The sequence below is a fragment of the Dioscorea cayenensis genome, chromosome 2 (assembly GCF_009730915.1).
Source record: "Dioscorea cayenensis subsp. rotundata cultivar TDr96_F1 chromosome 2, TDr96_F1_v2_PseudoChromosome.rev07_lg8_w22 25.fasta, whole genome shotgun sequence".
NCBI lineage: Eukaryota > Viridiplantae > Streptophyta > Magnoliopsida > Dioscoreales > Dioscoreaceae > Dioscorea > Dioscorea cayenensis.
In genome coordinates this window covers 7083178-7103275 of record NC_052472.1, presented here as the reverse complement: position 1 = coordinate 7103275, position 20098 = coordinate 7083178, and the positions used below count along the sequence as shown (strand labels likewise).

The 20098-nt window shown below is 37.2% G+C and overlaps 1 protein-coding gene across 1 annotated transcript; it reads left to right on the top strand.

The window, feature by feature from the left end:
• Positions 1-792: 792 nt before the first annotated feature.
• LOC120276695 (ruBisCO large subunit-binding protein subunit alpha) lies at positions 793-4885 on the top strand. The gene is made up of 8 exons (XM_039283374.1): positions 793-935; positions 1043-1226; positions 1451-1572; positions 2523-2730; positions 2902-3047; positions 3143-3449; positions 3867-4318; positions 4402-4885. The coding sequence occupies exons 1-8, from the start codon at positions 882-884 to the stop codon at positions 4690-4692; spliced, it is 1764 nt and encodes a 587-aa protein (XP_039139308.1). The 5' UTR covers positions 793-881; the 3' UTR covers positions 4693-4885.
• Positions 4886-20098: the final 15213 nt, after the last annotated feature.

The following is a 20098-nucleotide window of genomic DNA, read 5'->3' as shown; positions in this document are numbered from 1 at the left end:
TTTGCATGACTCATGATGGGTATCCATCACTGTATATAATGGTTCCCCCCAAGAGGGAACCATTACCATAATCCAAACATACACTTACAAGTTAAATGGTTATTATGAGTATTTTGGCCGAAGTGTAATTCTCTTAAGCTATTGATTCAATTGCTATAGCTCTTTTATAAATATTCTCTATTTACTAGAAAGAGCTATTACAGAAAATTGAGGCTTAAATCTAAGAATTATAAACGGTAAAAAACGTAAAAAAAAAAAACAAAAATAAATACAACAACAAATGAAATTTTCCAAATAAGTGCATGGAATCCAAACTCTCGTAGTCTTTTATTAGAACATGGAGATAAAACAACATGGTCTACACCATTGGTGTAGCCACAAAGAAGATGACCTCACCACCTTGCATCAAGAGGCAAGCAAAATGTGCAGGGGATAAAGTAGAAGTAATTCTGTAATTTTACTCTAATTTAAACTTAAAAACTAAAATTAAAAAAAAAACAATGTTTGAAAAATTTGATAAATGTTAAAAAATTTCTTTCCCCTTTTTTCCCAGCATAGTCAATTATATAAAAATATAAAAAATTAAAATAACGTTTTTGTTCTTCTAAAACTCCGTCTATGTCCACTACCACAAATCACTATAAAACCTTCTAATTAATTTATCAGAACAAATTTATCAAGAAAAATATCAAACATCAGATGAGTTAATGTTGATGATCCCAAGGCAAAAAAGAAGCCTATTCTCTCGAAACATCGTGGGCCTTGAGAACCTTCTCGAACCTCCATCCGCTTCTCGTCTCATCTCCAATAAAAACCCCAAAACCCTCGTTCATTCTCTCTTCGTCTCTCCTTATCCTCTTCGTCTCAGCTCCCTAACCCTAATGGCTACTTCCAACGCCATCACTACTGCCTCCGTCCTCTCCTCTCCTCGCCGGGTCTCATCTTCTTCTCCATTTCTCTTTGATTCTTTTCATTGTGGGTTTTGTTTGAGTATTTTAGCTGAAATTGTGTGTTTTTTTGTGGATTTTGGTGTTGATTATAGGAGGGGTTGAGGAGGGGAATGGCTGGGTGGCTGCCGCAGCGTGCCGTCGCCGGGAAGAGTCACCGGCGGTTTTCGGTGCGCGCGACGGCGAAAGAAATTGCTTTTGGTCAGAGCTCGAGGACTTCTCTGCAGGCTGGTGTTGAGAAGCTCGCTGATGCCGTCGGCGTGACTCTCGGTCCTAGAGGTATTCCTTTGCCTTTCGTTGATTGCTTTAGTTTTATTTTGAATTTTGTTTTAAAAATGTGGGTTTTTTTTTTCTTTCTTTCATTGGGGTTGAAATTATCAGGAATTTGTTGTGGTTTCACTTCAGTGGCTTTCTGGTATCTTGTTTTTGTTGGTAATTGGTAGCGTGAATAGAGTTTTTCCGTGGATGTGTCTGAATTTGGGTGGTTTGCTTGTGATTTATAGGAAGAAATGTTGTGTTGGATGAATTTGGGAACCCAAGAGTGGTTAATGACGGTGTTACAATTGCTCGAGCTATTGAGCTTGCTGATCCCATGGAGAATGCAGGCGCAGCCTTAATCCGTGAGGTAAAATAGTGTTTCTTTTTTACTTGTATTTTCTGATTATTCTTCTATTAATTTTGGGATATGGAGAAGAAAATAAGGTAATGGGTGTTATTGTAGTTTTTCCTTTAGTTTCAGTGTGCCGAGTATGTAGCATTTCTATCCAAGTCCTGTCTACCAGGGGCTCCATGATATTCGTGTGTGTGGTTAGAAACATAGCTCACCAGACACTTGTTCCCTTAATAGCACTGCAGGGGGCATTTGGTTGTCTGTAACTGGTTATTTGGATTTTCAAATCCTGTATTCGAAACAAAATATGGCCTTTGTTTTGAAGTATTTTACTTTAACATGGTATTTGGAAGTTCCAAATACTAATTAAATAATATTTGAAATCCTGATTCTGCCTTTTTGTGGTGTATCTTGAAATCATGATTTGGTTTATCTTGAATCATTACAAAAAAATATTTTGTATCTTTTTTCTCATCACATTATGTTACATAGTTTTCAACCCTTTTTCTGATTTTGGAAATTTTCTGAACCAAATACAATATAATCCTAATGCAAATTTTGAAATTTTTATATGGTATACCTCTAATTACTGTAATGGAAGATCTAAATTATTTCTAATTACCTCCAAGTAGACGGCCCCTTAGATTCTTTCCTTCACGATGTTATGAATTGTTCAAAGGCACCATGGAAGCCATGGATCATGTGTGGTGACTATTGCTGATGTGTGACTTCTGGATCCATTAAGTTGGACGTGTATTCAAGAAGCCACATATCTCAAGATAATGAAGGATACTTTTTTATGTGGAATTTTTATTTTTATCTTAAGAGTTTGATTATGGATTCAGACTTCTTCGTCAATATCTGTTTTCTCGTTAAAGTATCCTTTATTTTATATGTTTGATTTCTTGTATGTTTTGATATTTTACAATATTAGAAAGTGATTTGTATTTCTTCTCATGTCTAAGGTTGCCAGCAAAACCAATGATTCAGCTGGTGATGGAACCACTACTGCATCAGTTCTTGCTCGTGAAATCATCAAGTTAGGTTTGTTGAGTGTTACATCTGGTGCAAATCCTGTCTCCATAAAGAAGGGGATTGACAAGACTGTGCAGGGTCTAGTAGAAGAGCTTGAGAAAAAGGCCCGACCTGTTGAGGGGCGTGGGGATATAAAAGGTACCATTAGATTTATGCATGAGTTATAGTCTCCATTACTTTTGTGTTGCCATTTAGGCATTAATTATTCAATGAAGTAATTAACTATAACATTTGTGAAGATGCTGTTCTATTTCTAACCATTGTTTTGAGATGCATGAATGAGACTTACTATTGTTTATCCTCTTGCAGCTGTTGCATCTATCTCAGCTGGAAATGATGAGTTTATTGGAGAAATGATTGCTGATGCCATTGATAAAGTTGGCCCTGATGGCGTTCTTTCAATTGAGTCATCCTCATCATTTGAGACTACTGTAGATGTTGAAGAAGGAATGGAGGTATTTCTTAATTGCTTCTCTATTGTGCATGTTGATAGCTGTGTGACATTCACCTATGCACACCCCATGTTCATGTGCTTCTCTACTGTTTGCAGATTGACCGAGGTTATATTTCCCCCCAGTTTGTTAACAATCCTGAGAAGCTACTTGTTGAATTTGAAAATGCTAGAGTACTGGTCACTGACCAAAAGATTTCCACAATAAAGGAGATTATTCCTTTGTTGGAGAAGACCACACAGCTAAGAGCTCCTTTACTTATTATTGCCGAGGATGTGACCGGTGAAGCTTTGGCAACTCTAGTTGTGAACAAACTGCGGGGCATTCTCAATGTTGCTGCAATTAAAGCACCTGGTTTTGGTGAGAGGAGGAAGGCTCTTCTCCAAGATATTGCTATTGTGACAGGTAACACCAAAAGCTTGTTTTCAATTTTACTTAGTCCCTGGATTCAAATGAATTTCCTGTGTACTTGTTGCACTTCTTTACCAAATCCTTGGAACAATCTTCTATTATCTGTTGCCATTCATGGCATTTGTCAACTCAAGGCAATTAAAATTTAGATAGCATCTCTAATTGACCTTTTTGAACTAAGCAGATATTTGGTTACATGGATGTTCAACTTCGACCCATTTTACTGTGAAATATATGATCAATTTGTTTTAACTTGGGGTATGAGAATTTCCTATGTGAACACACTACCTTAATTGGCTAATATGAAAAAAAAAGAAAAAATGTTAGTATGTAGACTGTCTTATTGTGGATGACATATATATTTTCCCTTGTATGTCAGGTGATAACAATGCCTATATGTTGTGTATGTAGGAGCCGAGTTCCAGGCCAAAGATCTTGGTTTATTGATAGAGAATACAACTGTGGAGGAACTTGGCACGGCAAGAAAGATCACCATATCTCAGAGCTCTACCACCATGATTGCTGATGCAGCTACCAAAGATGAGATCCAGGCAAGAATTGCACAGATCAAGAAGGAGCTTGCTGAAACAGATTCAATCTACGATTCTGAGAAGCTAGCAGAGAGAATCGCCAAACTCTCTGGTGGTGTGGCAGTCATTAAGGTCGGTGCAGCAACAGAGACTGAACTGGAAGACCGCAAGCTCCGAATTGAGGATGCTAAGAATGCTACCTTTGCAGCCATTGAGGAGGGTATTGTTCCTGGTGGTGGTGCAGCCTATGTTCACCTCTCTGCTTGCGTTCCTGCAATCAAGGACAAGATTGAAGACAATGATGAGAAACTTGGTGCCGATATTGTACAAAAAGTAAATCAACTATCCATATAAATAAGAACCTTGTCCATCAGCTGCTAGTTGCTCTAATCCTTGGAACTGATTTAATTTCACAGGCACTGGTGGCACCTGCAGCCTTGATAGCGCACAATGCAGGAGTCGAGGGAGAAGTGGTGGTGGAGAAAATTAAGGACAGTGATTGGGAGATCGGTTACAACGCCATGACTGACAAGTACGAGAACTTGGTTGAATCTGGTGTGATTGATCCTGCAAAGGTGACAAGATGTGCCCTGCAAAACTCTGCTTCAGTGGCTGGAATGGTCTTAACAACACAAGCCATTGTTGTCGAGAAGCCCAAACCAAAGGCTCCTGTCGCTGCTCCGGCCCCTGGTACTCTTATGGTATAAGCCTAACCAATTTTCTTTTCATCTTGTCCGGATTTAGGATTAGTCATCCAGAGTTTGGTAAATGGAAAACTAAGCTGAGGACTTCAGATAAATTGATCTTGGAATGACATGCTATATAACATGGGTATCTCACAATGGACATTCTTGTAGCTTTTTCCATGATTGAATTGGAATTTTCTTGCCGCTTCGTCCATCTAGGTGCGTTTAAGAATGAGATTTTTTTTTTTCACTTGTATTACAAGGGTTGATTCCGAGAGATCAGAAGTAAAATAAATTTTAATGATTCCGAGAGATCAGAAGTAAAATAAATTTTAAGTGTTTGTGAAACTTCAGAGAGTTCATTCATTTGTAAAGTAACACTAAAAGATCAGGAGGTTTGGACGGGCATCGAAGAAGTTGGTAATAATTTTGACTTCTGTTATAAAAATTCCAGTTTTGGAAAATATGAATAAATTTTATAATTTTTATAATTTCAAGATATATATACTTACTTTAAAGTAGACATTTGGGCATTTCTTATTTGTTGGTTTCTTTTTTAATTAAATGAATTTAAAATAACCAAAACATGTTTTTCAATTAAATGAATTTAAAATAATCAAAATATCACAATCAATGGCTGATTTTTATCTCCTTTATTAGTAATATCTCTGCCGGCCCGTTTTAAAATTCATTTCGGTTTCCCATGATTAGTCATCGGATCAGGAAACGCTAACTATAAAATTTATGAACATTCATGAGTGAATGTATCGAGTGCGGTAATGTGTCCCGGAACATTTTATGGTTTGTGAAGAAAATAAAAGCGGACCATAATGAGCCTTCCAAATTGATTCATGAGAGGACATTTGGCTATTTCAGATTTGTTGGTTTGTTTTTCAATTAAATGAATTTAAAATAACCAAAACATCACAATCAACAATGATCCTTATCTCCTCTATCATTAATATCCCCACTGGCCCATTTTAAAATCCATTTCGGTTTTCCATGAATAGTCACCGGACCAATTAGAAGACGTCAACTATAAAACTTATGAACATCTGCGAGTGAGTGTACCGGGCCTTTACTCCGCGGTAATGTATCCCGCCGGAACATTTTATGGTTTGTGAAGAAAATAAAAGCAGACCATAATGAGCATCGGTCCAATCACGGCTGTCTACTTTGCGATTACATGATTCGCTTGCTGAAGTGGCTGGCACTGGTTCCTCTACTCTTGCGGCTCAGTATACCGTCACTCTCCATCGCCCTTCTCGCCGAAACCCTAACCCTAAATCCCAGACTTTCCCTCTCCTTCTCCCTCACTTCCACCTTTCCCTCTCCTTCTTCACCGTCCCATCACTGAAACCCTAACACTAAATTCCAAAATCCCTGATCCTAACATCACTTCTGATCTTATTTCCATCCTCTCTCTGATGCTACCTTAAATCCTCGGACTACCACTTCATCTTCAAGGACGTTGAGGGAGCAGCATGCATTGGTAGACAACCACTCCTGCTCTTTCTGCTCCTGCTCCTCTTTTGATGGGGAAGTAAGCACATGGCCACTCTCTAGATATCTCTCTCTCAATCCACCAATGGAGTGGATTTCATTGTATTTAGTTTTTTTTCCCTTATTGGTTGCAGCCTTGGCAACATAGAGTTATGATGGGTTCTGCTCGCTTCCTCAATCCATCATGTTGGTTGTTTTTAGTTGATGAAATTTATACTTTTGGTTTTAATTTTCCATGTTTTTTTTCTTAATCCAAATGTAATGTTAATGGTTAGTTTTTTTCCTCAATCTAAATACTTGATGGATGTTTGCTTATAATGCTTGCTAGATTTGCCTGGATGGATGTGTACAAAAGAGATCATGCTATGATAAAACCAGAAAGCCATGTGTTCAGTCCTTTGCCCGATTGGTAAGTTTTTCACTACTTCTAGTTTATTTGTATACATGTAGTTTTATGTAAAGTTGAAATATTTGAAAGTTTGTAAAGCTTATTTGATCATGCAGCGTGATGGGCGCTCACTTTGTTATGAATCTAGCAAAGATGGAAGGTAAGCAAATATGATACTCAAACACCCCCTAACTTTGCAATATGCACAAAAACAACCCCTTAATTTGTGTATCCCTAAAAACACCTTCCTTTTAAAGTCAATGATTTTCAAACCCCCAAAGGTTGTAACTGGTGTTAACAGAGTTACTTTTAAATTTTATGGATGAAATTGCCCCTTGTACGGAAAGTTGTGGCAGTGCAATCATATTTCCGGTTTTAGAGGAAGTGGGGGTTATTTTTTTGAGTAATTCCTAGAGATAACCATTATTGCCGCCGGTTATACTTTTTTTTCCTTTTCGCCTCTTCAGCTTTTCCATTTCCAAAGTTGTCTTTGCTTGGGCATCCTTGTCTCAAAGAAGAACTTCACTTTCCATCATTATCTCGAAGAAGAATTCCCGCTGAAGTATTCGCCATTTCATCAGTTTGCAGTCTAAGGTATTGAGCTAAGATGGACGTCGTTGAAGAAGTTGTGTTTATGGTTTTTTTTATAAACGACTCTGTTAGAAAAAGAGATTTTTCAGTTTTGTTTTGTGGTTCTGTTTTTATTGGATGATATTGAAGTCTGCAAGGAGATTTATCGGCTAGGGTTTTGTTTTAGTTTTCATTTACGTCTGTGTACACTATTGAAAGAGATTTTTCGATTGTTATGCTGTGTAATGTTTACAATGTAGGTTTCTCCTTTATGTTGATATGGTTGCGGTTTTAAAAATGAGGTTTCCGTTAAAGTAATGGGATTTTATTTAAACATTTGATGTTTCTGTTTAAGAGTTGTTGTTTCTATTTAAATATTTATGTTTCCGTTTAAGAATTTAGGTTACCATTTTAAAAACTTTACTTTCCGCTTAAATTTATATGAATACTGTTTAATGTATGGTTATTGTCGCAGGCTTGTGATTATGGCGATCAACCTAGTTAATGGGCGATGCTACTTGACACCGGTAGTGGAGACTGTGGCTGAGTGAAAAGCTCACATGAGTAGACGATACTGGGAGATAATCCGGAGGACAGCATTTGCAGCATTCACCGAGATTGAAGATGTGTTCCAAGAGAGGGCCTTCCTTGATTCTTTGTTGCAGAGATATGATGGATACACCAACAAATTCAGGATTGGGGAAAGCTTGGTAAGTTTCAGGGCCCGAAGATGTGGCTCTCGTTCTTGGACTGTATTAAGATGGAAATGCAGTCGTCTTTCAGAAGAAGAAAGCACGCTCCGCTTTTGAAGATAGATATTTTCCAAAACCTATGAAAGACACATAGACTCCATCAAGAGAACACTTGAGCAGCTTGTTCAGCAGAGGGGAGAAGAAGAAAATTTTGTCAAACTCCTGATAGTGTACCCATGACCTACTTGGCATGGGATGATATGCATGGGCACAAGCAACGCACAAGTGACTGATGGAGGACGTCCTACAAGCAGCTGCTCAAGTACAAGCGAGATGCGCCGGGAGGAAGATAAATAAAGGGTACATTAAAGGTTGCTCGGTCACACTGAACATCTGGTTTTACGAGCTGACCGGCACCGGAAAGAAGGTGCGATTTGGGAAGACCCCAAGAATGCTGTGCTACAGTGAAAATAGTTAATAGAAGCAAGCGTTGATAGAAGCCATGTTGTCATCGCTCGAAGGAAAGGAGGTAATAAATTATGAGTCTCTGTTTAAATATCAAACATTTCTGTTTAAAAATATGGTTTAGAGTTTAAAATAACAGTTTTCTGTTTAAATATTTGGGATATCGTTTAAAAACCTAAGTAAATTGTTTAAATAATTGAGTTAACTATTTAAAACCATTTGTTATTGTTTAAATTGAATGCTTTCACTAACATTGTGCTGTTTAACTATGTTGGTTTCCAAAGCTAGTCACGGAGAATGCGGATTAAGAAATCTTCTTTCGAGCCATCCGCCTGGGGGATGCTATTGTTTAGGAACCACTGGCTTGAATGCATGATGAGAGGCGATCCTCTTCAAGGTATTCTCGACGCCGTTCACCTAATGACAGCCCAACTCGCGCACGAATTCCTCACCTCCGGAGGAGCCCTGCCCTACCCCTCACGGCCAAAACACCCCTTCCCCCAAAGGTAACATCCCCTCCTACCAGAACAACCCCCGATCGCAATATCCCCTCTGACAGCTATGGCCACCCTTGGCGATGATGTCACTGCATGTCTGCTGTAGGCGTGCAAGGTACTGATGACCGAGTTTTCTTGGCTTGTTGCTAGGGTGGAGGCATTAGAAGAACAGGCACAATCGAATGCACCATTCGTACAAACAAATAAAGAACCCGATACAGACGCCACCCGGAAAAGCCCGGATGCAGCCGAGGTAGCCTCGGCGATTGTCGAGGACGTGAGTGGGATGGCGTCAGATTTTGATGACGACGACGTCATTGGGATGGCCGTTCGAAGAGTGCCACATTTGAAGAGAATCGCTAAAAGAAGAAAAACAATAATGTCTCTCCCTCCACCGACCGATGATGAAACAGTAACAGCACCACCTGCGGTTGATCGGCCGGCTACAATGGCAGCGTCTGAGGAAATTGCTCCTGAAGAAGTTGTAACTATACTTGATATGATGGTCGAAGAGATCCCCATCTCAATGAAACCGGCGGACGACAGTGCCGCAACGAAGGTAGACATAATCCCTCAACAATAAGAACCAGCAAAATTTGTGTCTCCGGTTGATGCTGTCGTCATGCTCACGATTGACAAGATCATTGACAGCATTGTCAACGAAATACCTGTCTCTGTTGAACCGGCGGACGGCACCGCCGCATCCAAGGGAGAAAATCTCCCACAACCGTTAACAACAGCACCTGGTGATGAACCGAAAGATGCTGCTAATGAGGGGCAACAAAACATCAGTGAAAAAACAACGATCGGTGTTGTGGTTGACAATATAGTCCTCGCCAACCAAAAATACATAGAAGTATGGACGGACTTTTAACCAAAGAAGAAAAGAGACCCCGGACAGGGGCGCCTCGACGTGTTCGAGCATGAGTTATTAAAGATCTTCTTGAATTGCTGAGTATCAAGTATTTCCGTATACTTTAAATATATATGATATCATTTAATTTTATGAGTTACTATTTTACTATGTTAGTTTCGATTTAAATATTTATGTTACCATTTAAATTTATGAGTTACCACTTAAATTATTTTGTCTCCGTTTAAGTTTATCTTTTACCGTTTAACCACAGGACTGTCGTATGGAAGAATGACTATGTCAACACCACACGAGCTAGCCTATACACGATGCTGGACGGGAAGGAAATGGTGACAGATAATGTGATGAACGCGTTCGTTTGTATAATCCAGAAATCTCTGACGAAAGTACTATATCGATATATGAAGCGCGTCTCCATCACACAATAGTTGGCATATTTATGTCCAAGCAGGAAGACGCAAGTGAAATAGCTCTCACTATGATGGGAGATACCGCGCGTATCCTGCATGATGTTGACATAGTCATCCTGCCAATCATCATGAATGACCACTTCCATTTGGTCGTTCTTGATAACGACAAGCAAGAATAGATGCACTATACTTCTGCCGAAAGTTAGGAGTACAACAGAGACGCCGGAGAGATGGTAAGTGCTTTGGTAACTAGAGTTTTATAAATAGTGCTCTCTTAATCGGGATTCTAACATCAAATTTTAAATCTCGACAGCGGAGACTATTCGACTATTGTGTCAATATGGACCTCGGCGAGTCAGTGTTCATGACACTGACACCCCAAGGCAGAAACGAGGAAGTGTCGACTGTGCCATCTATATCATGTGATTTATCGAACAACTACTCAATGGTGAAAAATTATGGCTACCGCAAGCGGACGTCCCTTACTTGTGCTTAAAGCATGTTACCTGCATACTTAAGGAAGGGAATGCAGTCGGCATCACTGAGAAAGGGGATTCGTCGACCGTGGTGAAAAAAGATTAATATGTAATTATGTAAAACAGAGTTACCATGTAAATAACATTGTATCTCATTTAAATATCATTGTTTTTGTTTAAATATCATTATCACTGTTTAATATCTAAGTTTCTCTATTTAAATTCTTAATATTCTGTTTATCTTTCAGAGTTACCATGTAAATAATATTGTCTCTCTGTTTAAATATCATTGTTTTTGTTTAAATATCGTTGTCTCTATTTAAATTCTAAGAATTTCTGTTAACTTTTTTGTTTATTTACAATGTCGTTTTTGTTTCTCAAAATGTTTAAGTAAAACGTTTAAGAGACAATGTCTCTGTTTATATATCAAAAGTTGACACATAAATAAGTTTGTTTCTTTTTAATTATTTGTTTATTTACAATGCCTAGTCGGTGACAGCTTCATTGCAAGATCTCGATCCTCTTTCGTCTAGTATGCCCAGATTGCCTTCTCGTACAGGCGGTCACAAACGCAGTTCGTGATTTTCATCCATAGGCTTCTCATTGTCGGGTATAGGAAAAATAGCTTTCTTATATGCCAGCTTATAATTGTTGATGGTGAAGTAGCCGCTAATAAATCGATAAAAGTTGGTGTCTATCTGCATTATTGAAGCGCAAGCGTGTTTGCACGAAATACCATAAACTTGACATCTGCGACATGAGCAAGTTCTATTAGCAAGATCTACAGAGTTGTTGCACTGGTCAATCACTTCATAATGATAATTGACACAACGACCAACATGAAGTTTTCGGCTTTCCGCAACAAGTATCTCTACCTTCCAATGTATGTCCGGCCATAAGTAGGTCTCCTATTTGTTCGCTTGCTCACGGCGGTTGCATAACATACGCATCAACTTAAACCTGTACAACGTAGAACACGGACACTTAACAAAATTAAGCAAAGACCCTAATATTTGAACAGAAACAAATATTTTTAAACGATAGAATACGAAATTAAGTGAAGAGCCAGATAGTTAAACATAGACAATGATTTTTGCTCAGTAAGAAAAACTTTTTAAAGGATAAGAACAATTCTTAAGCGTTAAATAAAATCAACATTCGAATACCTTATGGAGTTGACCATTTTTGTTACTAGTAAATGCCAAGCTTCTTTGATCCAAGCATTGAACGACTCGGCCTACAAGCCCTCTTGAATCCCACGATACACGCACTAAAAGAAAAGAATGCATGTTTAAAATGCTCACCGTCTCTTTCCACAATCGCAATACTGCCGGGGTTTGTCTCAACCAACTTATCCACGTACCAAAACAACAAATTGTAGCTGGAGATGTCACTGCCGTCGAGGATCACCCAGGCATGCTCTTTTCCCAACCAAGCTTACTTGTATGGAACGTGGACACCATGTTCCCGCAATATGTCTTTCTGAATGTCGATGACCTTGTACAAGGGCCGGTCCTTGAGTTTCTGAATCACTCGTGCGCTTACCCATATTTTTGGACGCTTTCGGATATGACGCCGATCCAATTCCACCACCGCAAGTGTATGACGGGTGTATTGTCTTGATTCTGAAAGATTTTTATTATATTCCTTTGATGTATGAAGGCGCCATTGACAACCATCGGCAGCGCATTCTACGGTCACCCGATGTTTTTCGTTCTTTAGAAATTTGCAGTCAAAATTCTGTTTGATTGCAAAATTTTGAAATGCGTCTTTAAAATGTTCAACGCCTTGAAAACGTTATCTGATATCTAATGACAACACTTCAGATTGATCTGACAAGGAGGGAAGGCATGCCACACCGTTAGGGTCGCCATGAGGTGGAACGGAAGCGCTCACAGAATTCGAATTCCTGCCAACACTTTAGTTAAAACGAAAACGATCAATATTTTAAGCAGAAACATAAAATTTTTAAATGATAAATAGAAAATTTAAACGTTAAAACAAATATTTAAACAAAAACAGAATAATTTAAGCGGAAAAGACAATTTTTAAATGGATACTTGATATATTTAAAAAAAACTGGGATAATTAAACAATAATTAACTTCTACAACTAGATAAACATGAAAGAGAAGAATTTAACAACGAGAAGAAATCATTTTCAGTAGGATACGACAATGGCACATAATTTGTCTCAACAACAAGATCGACTACAGCGCATTTAAAGATGGAGTACACGTGACACATGAGCTGGAAGTCAACCTCGTTTTCTATTGAATAAACCGTTTTATGTCCATCGGGTGTGATAAACTTCACCCTGACACGGGAAACATCGAGACCCCATCACTCACATATCTCAACTATCTTGATTCAGTCAAGAAGTCGTGAACATTAGTACTCGTCCCTCCCGTTAGTATCTATGATATAGCAAAAACTCTCCATAATAAACTGCGATTTTTTTATAAATTGATACTCCCTCTCATTTGAATGATCAAAGTGAGAGCAACAAAGAAATTCTCACCTTATCGGGAAACCGCGGAACTCAAATCGAAAACCAAATGAGGAGAAGAAGAAGGAAGAAGAAGAAGAAGATGAAGAAGAAGATGTGATGGAGCCTTCTAAACTTTGTTTGACAAAAAGCAAGCGGGAAGAAAAATGTAAAATTGTATGCATAAAGGTCGGAAGCATGATGTGATTGGGCGATTTTTTCCCACCATTTTCAAGGGCAAAAAATGAAATTTCATAACATGGACCCAGTTGAAGTGACCGATATTGGTTAAAAGGGAACTTAAATAATAATGGAAAGGCTGTTCGGGGTGTGCAAAATGTTGGAGGGGCTAGGAATATTTGAAATTCATGAGGGGTAAACAGTAATTTTTCCTTTTTTTTAATGAGAGATTGGAACAGCACCACCGTCTGTTGGAGGCCATGAGGAAATTGGAGCTGGAGATGTAAGTCTCAGTATGATTTTGTTTGATAAAAAAAATGTGATTTTATTATATCTTGATGTTATTATATTTTTTTAATTTGTTATTACTCATGCATGCATGCTTCATGATTTTATGAAAGTAAAATTATTATTGATATTCTTTGGTGAAATAGTTAGTTAAATAATTTTTTTTTAGCATATAAATTATTGATATTCTAAAAAAACATTAACCAGTTAAGATATACTCTTTAGTGATAAAGTTTGTTAAATAAATTTTTTAACATATAAATTAATACTACCTTCTTTTATATGGAATCTTAAAAATTGATAACTTAATATTTTTCCCCAGCTATTTTATATATATATATATATATATATGGTGAGATCTTTCTACATGGAAGTATAATAATGATGGATGTTTAATTGTTTTTTTGTTTTTTCTAAATAGGACCCACCTGAAGGAAAGCCTGAGCCACAATGCATAATCCATATTTTTAGTGATTTATTTTTGACATTTTTTATGATCAAATGCAGGAAACAAAGTAAAATAAAAAGATTGATCCTTTGGCTATGTGTTTATATAGAAGAAGAAAAATCACATAATAGTTTTGGAATTATTGTGTGAATATTTTGAAAAGAAAAGGTTGGAGTTGTATTTATGCCATGATTTGTGGAGCTGGCCAAAAAGAACAAATGAGTGAAAAGAAGGAGGTATTGTGAATGGTGAAGTGATCCCTTTCCTGTGACTTTTCATTATTGGAGACCTATGTTTTTTTACATCTCATATCAATCACATGGGTCTTATTATATATATATATATATATATATATATATATATATATATATATGTATAAGGTTACTTAGGTTTTTTGTTTTTGTTTATTTGGATGTTCAATGAATTAATATGATGATATTGATAAAAACAATATTGCCATTTGGTTTAGTTTGATTATGTTTGGTTATGTTTGTAGTCTAAAAAATAGAACATGGATTAAGTTATAGATCACTTTTCACTATTAGAATTCTTATTATAATAATAAGCTATGTTAATAAATAAATACTTTCTTATTAAATTAAATAAACTAAAAAGAAGAGTACAAAGCGATCATAAAAATTAAAGTAATTTTTTGATGGGGAAGGATATATACACATGGGATGGTGCTAAATCACAATCAAGCCTATATTTTTAAAATGAAACAATAGAAATTAAACGTAATGAAACATAATGGTGGGAAAAACTTCACTGGAATTATCCAAGAATAAACTTTATAATTTTTAAAAAAATAACATAAGGCCGGCAGGTGAAATTGACTCACATTGATTCATCGTTGACTTGGCGGGCTTACCATGTATCAACATTGTGTCGACAACATTGTGTCGTTTTAGATTGTAGTGATCAAAACACATTCATTCCTAAAAATTTTCTTTTCCAAACATATATAAAAACCTATATTAATATTAAAAAAATTAAATAATTATAAAATAATATAAATATATAACTATTTAATTGAAAAATTCAAATAATTTTTTTACTATAAATTAAACTTATAAATTTAATAAACTTATTAAATTATTATTTTTTTAAAAATAACTATTTAAATATAAAAATATTATTATTTATCAAATATCATATATATCAAATTATAAATTTAATAATAATAAATATCTTATTTTATATTAATTAAAACATTACGCACGCTTTGGTGGACATGATAAGAACGATAAGATATAATAGACTATCATATCCTGCATTTACTATCCTTTGTTTGGTGTGCCAATAGGATATGATAGTCTTATCCCTATCGCCCACTTTATCACGTCATTGACCATATGATAATGAATTATATGGGGGAGTTTGGATAGAAATGTGAAGAATATGATAAAAAATAAATTTACTTTTTTGCCCTATTATTTAGTTACTCTCCCTTAACTAAGGTTTCATTGTATATATTCTTTTGATCTTTTAAACATGATGCTTGGGACAAGAAACTTATCAACAACCCGATAGGACACTAATTTCACTATTTAAGTAGGATTTTACGTACTTAGAGTGGTTAAAGTCTTTCTTCGTCGATCTCATGCTTGAGCAGATTATTTTTCATCTAAATATCTTTTCTAATCCTGTCTTATTTTTAGTTTCTCTAGTCCGATTTTTTTTAAATTGATTTTGATATGATTTATTTATTTTCCATTAATGAGTTTGTTGCTCTAGCTTTATGCCATGTTGATGACTTTCTGTATGATTTTCTCGAAAAAAATTGGTATGAACTACAATATTTTCAAGTTGGTGATATTGCAATCTATATATTTGTGGTTATTATTTATTAGTTATTTATTTTTTGAAAATTTATTATATACCGATAAATAAATCATTAAGGAAAAATCCAAAAAAAACCTATTTTAAAATAAGACTTATAACTATATTATAAAAGGTAATTTTGTTACATATCATTTATATCATATCATGTCATTATCCGGTCCACTTCAAACATAAAATAGGATAATAAAATGCTATTTAATGGTTTATCCGGTGCGCATCAAACAAATGATAGGATATATCATATCATACCCATATCCTTTCCTACTCATATCCAGTCCTTATATCATATCCGTCTATATCCTATCCTGTCCACCAAACAGGCCCTACAATTATATATGTACGTATAACTATTTAAATATAGAAAAATATTATTTATCATATATCATATATATCAAATTATAAATTTGATAATTAAAAATATCTTATTTTAGATTAATTTAAATATTACATATATATATATATATATATATATAATAAATATATATATTACATTAGCAAACATAAACCTTATATTATTTAACGTAAGTTCATTGATCAATCAATTAATGAAATTGATATTGTTAGTTCCTCCGGTGTGGTTTGTGGGTATTAAGTAGCACTTAAGCACTCATAGAAGTCTCACACAAACCAATAAAGAAAAAGGCACACAAACAAACACAAGGAGACACACAACGCTTGGTAACTCAGCTCAAGGCCCACTCGCCATCGCTCTGAGGGGCCAAGCCCGGAGATAAACAATCCACTAAAAAGAGGTAAAAATAGATGAGTACAAACACTGTCACCACACTCTCAACAATAAAGCTCACTACCCTCTCTAGATTGTCTGGTGCTCACACACTCTCCTCAAAGAGTCACTCAAGAGTCACACCTTACAATCTACGTAGCAAGGTAACTTATATAGACGCCTCAACGTCCCAAATATAGACATACCTTTTAGAATCTCCGGCTACTAATTTAAAAACTCGCTGAATTAGTCACTGGTAACTCCCTGTTGTAACATAAGTTGCAACATGGCCCCGATCACCGACTTGACCGAGTTCTCGCTACGCTAGCATCGAACTCAAGACCCATCAACCTCCCTGTCGTGCATTTAGTCCGAGTCGATGCAGCCCAAATCTCCCGATCCCGACCGCCCAAGAACTAGCCTATCTCCTCGGTCCTCATCACGCAGTCCCCTCGCAAGGGGCGCACGCCCTTGTCGCCTTCCATGAAACTCTGCCAAATTCTCCTAAATTTGGCTTCAAAGATTCTCCAAACTTGATCTTCAATTCACCCAAGTTTGGTCCTCAAATCTTGTTACATTAGACTTCAATGATTCTCATCAAGGATTCTTCAAATCATATCTCCTTCATTCACACCATGAATAGATCTTTCTTTAATTAAGCTCCACCATATTTAGTCTTCAATCAAATCACCTAAATATGGTCTTGATATGATCTTGTCTTCAAGTTGTAATGTATTGCTACAAAAATAACTCCACCAAGATCTTCAAGATAGCTTCACCATGATCTTCAAGATATTTGGCCCCATGTTGTAGACTTTACTAAAAATAGCTCCATTAAGATCTTTCAAGATGTTTGCCTTTGCACTCCAAGTCTCCATGCCATGTCACCATGCTTGCCACATCATCAATTATGCTTTGTCACCTTGGTTGCCATGTCACTTGGTCATAATTTGACACAACCGCTCTCGCACCCGTGATCGACTCTCATACAACATCTCTACAACACTCGACTTGGACACGTACTAAACCGACTACTGATACAACTTCATGTACAACATCAATCTGGAGAATGTAAACTAGGATCGAGCATAAGATATCATCTAGTTGCTTACAAAAATACTTGAGAAAAATTACAAACCGCAACTAGTGAGACAAAAATACTATTAATCGACAAACATAAACAATGTTCAACACAATAAGACTAAATGTTCAAATGCCCAAGAAAATGAAAAACACATAACTAGTCGACTGATGCAAGCACACTCTCCCCTTTGTGATATAATTGATGCTGAAGTCTTCATGAACTCATTGTAAGCTTTTTGTTATACCATCTTCAAGAACTCCCCTATCTTCGTGTTTCCCGGTCTTCATCTCCCCGAGTCGTGGCCATCTGCCTCTTCTCTTCTTCTTCTTCTCAAGAATTTCCTAGACGAGATAGAATCTTCTCGCTTTTGTTTGGCAATGATGAACAATTCCGCAGAGCAATGCTCGTCCGCCTCTCTCACATCTTCTAGTTGCTCTTTTCAACATCTTCTCATATTCTTCTTCTACCAATAGATTTGCTCTCTTCTTCATTTTCGTGCATTGATGGTGGAGACACCCTTCCTCAGGTAAATCAATCTTCTTACCCGGGTCGATCAGCTCGAGAAATCTTTAGCTTCTTCACTTTCGTCTGCGATCGCTTCTCCTTCCTCGAGTAGTACTCCATGTTGTAACAAATACTGCGACAGCAGTGCCGCAGGATACCCAAGTGATGTCGAGGAGCTTGTACAATCAGCTTCTTTCACAATATTCTGGAAAATCAGCTCTTCCAGCATTGAACTTCGCCGTACTCAACGAAAGAAACAATAATAGAGCTGAGCTCCTTCACTATACTCGGAATTGTGTAAATCTGAGTAACCAATTCAATGCCAAGTCTAAGCATGAACATTGTACTTGGCCGTAAGGTTGGATGCTCTGGAGTCTTGTTTCTACTCCCCATGACTCGTCTCTTCCTCCAGGTGATCTCTTTCGAACTTCTTCATTCAATTCAGCCCTTCTTCATAGTTTCCTCTCACCTCCGGGTTTAAACTCCAAGAATTTATTCGAACAAGTGGGAGTAAAAGGGATCCACTTACTTTCGAACATAAACTCTAGAGATCCTTTTTGTCAAGGCAGACAATTACCTTGAAAATTCCCGCACTAAAGACAAACTATAGCTTTCTGGAAAAGTGGCGCACTATATAAACTTCTTTGTTGCAGTGACTCGACCAAGCCATACTTCTCAAAAAGCTCCTTCATCATCATCCTTTCAACCACAACTCCTCTCCCTTCAACAGATTCAAACTTCTTCTTGGATGCTTTGTCATAAAATGCATCTTTCATCACCGCTCTTTTGGCCTGTTGAGTTGCTTTTCTTCTTCTCTTTCTTAGAGCTTTCATCGATGGTTTCTCCCTGCTTTGTTGCTTCAAGACATCTTCTCTTGTGCCTAGGGAAGCTTCTACTCGGGTTCGAGAAAAGACTTTCTTTTTGCTAACCTTCTCCTTCTTCCCAGGTTTTCTTCCTGATGGGCCTTTTTCGACGCTTACTTTCCCTTTAGCAATCCCGAGCAACCTCGATCTTTGAGTGGGATCTCACGTGGGAACTATGTGAACCGCTCGGATGTTGCGTAAGATGTTATCAACCCGGTTCTCGCTGACATGTTCTCGCTTTTCATAGGTGCTTCAAGATGTCGGTGTAGATCACCCGAACTTCACTTAGAATAGTAGCTGACCTCTTCTTCACAAAGACTAGTGGGAGCATCCGTACTTCTTTTCTCCACAGTTTTCTCAGCATGGCTTAGTGCTCGCTTTTCTGCAGAGATCTTCATCCCTAGCCTCGCATTGTCTTCTCGAACCTTCTCCTCATCGAATGAGAGCAGTGAGAGTCCCTCTCTGTCTCATCTTCCTCCGTCCTCGAACATAGGCTCTGGAAAAGACTCACGAACCCATCTCAAAAGATCATCATCTGCTCTTTTAACACTAGAGGCAAATCTTGAGGCGAGTGTTCCCGCTTTCTCTTACTTTCGACGATCCGAGAAGAAACATAAGTGACAATCTGCTTCCCAAATCTTCCCGATTCTTCTCTCCTTGGGTAGGCCTCGAGATGCCGTCCCTCCTCATCCTTACTTCCGCAATTCGGGCACAATTTCTTGTAGGGTCGGTGGAGCACGGCGAGGCCATCCTCTTTTGTCCTCGATCTTTTCTCACATCGCTTTGCTTTCTTTCTTCTCTCTCTCTCTCTCCGATTTCAAAACAATCTTTGAAACAATTTGGGATATTAGGGTTTTATGCCCCCATTAAGTAGTTATAACTTCGAGTTACACCTTTATCTCTTTTCAAAAATAAATCCCACTCTCCTTTTGAATATATTTTCCCTCCTTTTATTTCCTGCTTTTTGATACTTTGAGAGACTATCAAGAGATTTTCACTCCTTGGAGTGTTTTTGCTTGTTGACTTTCATAGGACCTCGTCAAACATATTGATTGTTGTACCATAATGTTGTACACTGCTCGATTTATCACCATCTTCAAACCTCGAATTGGAGGACTCTTCTTCTTCT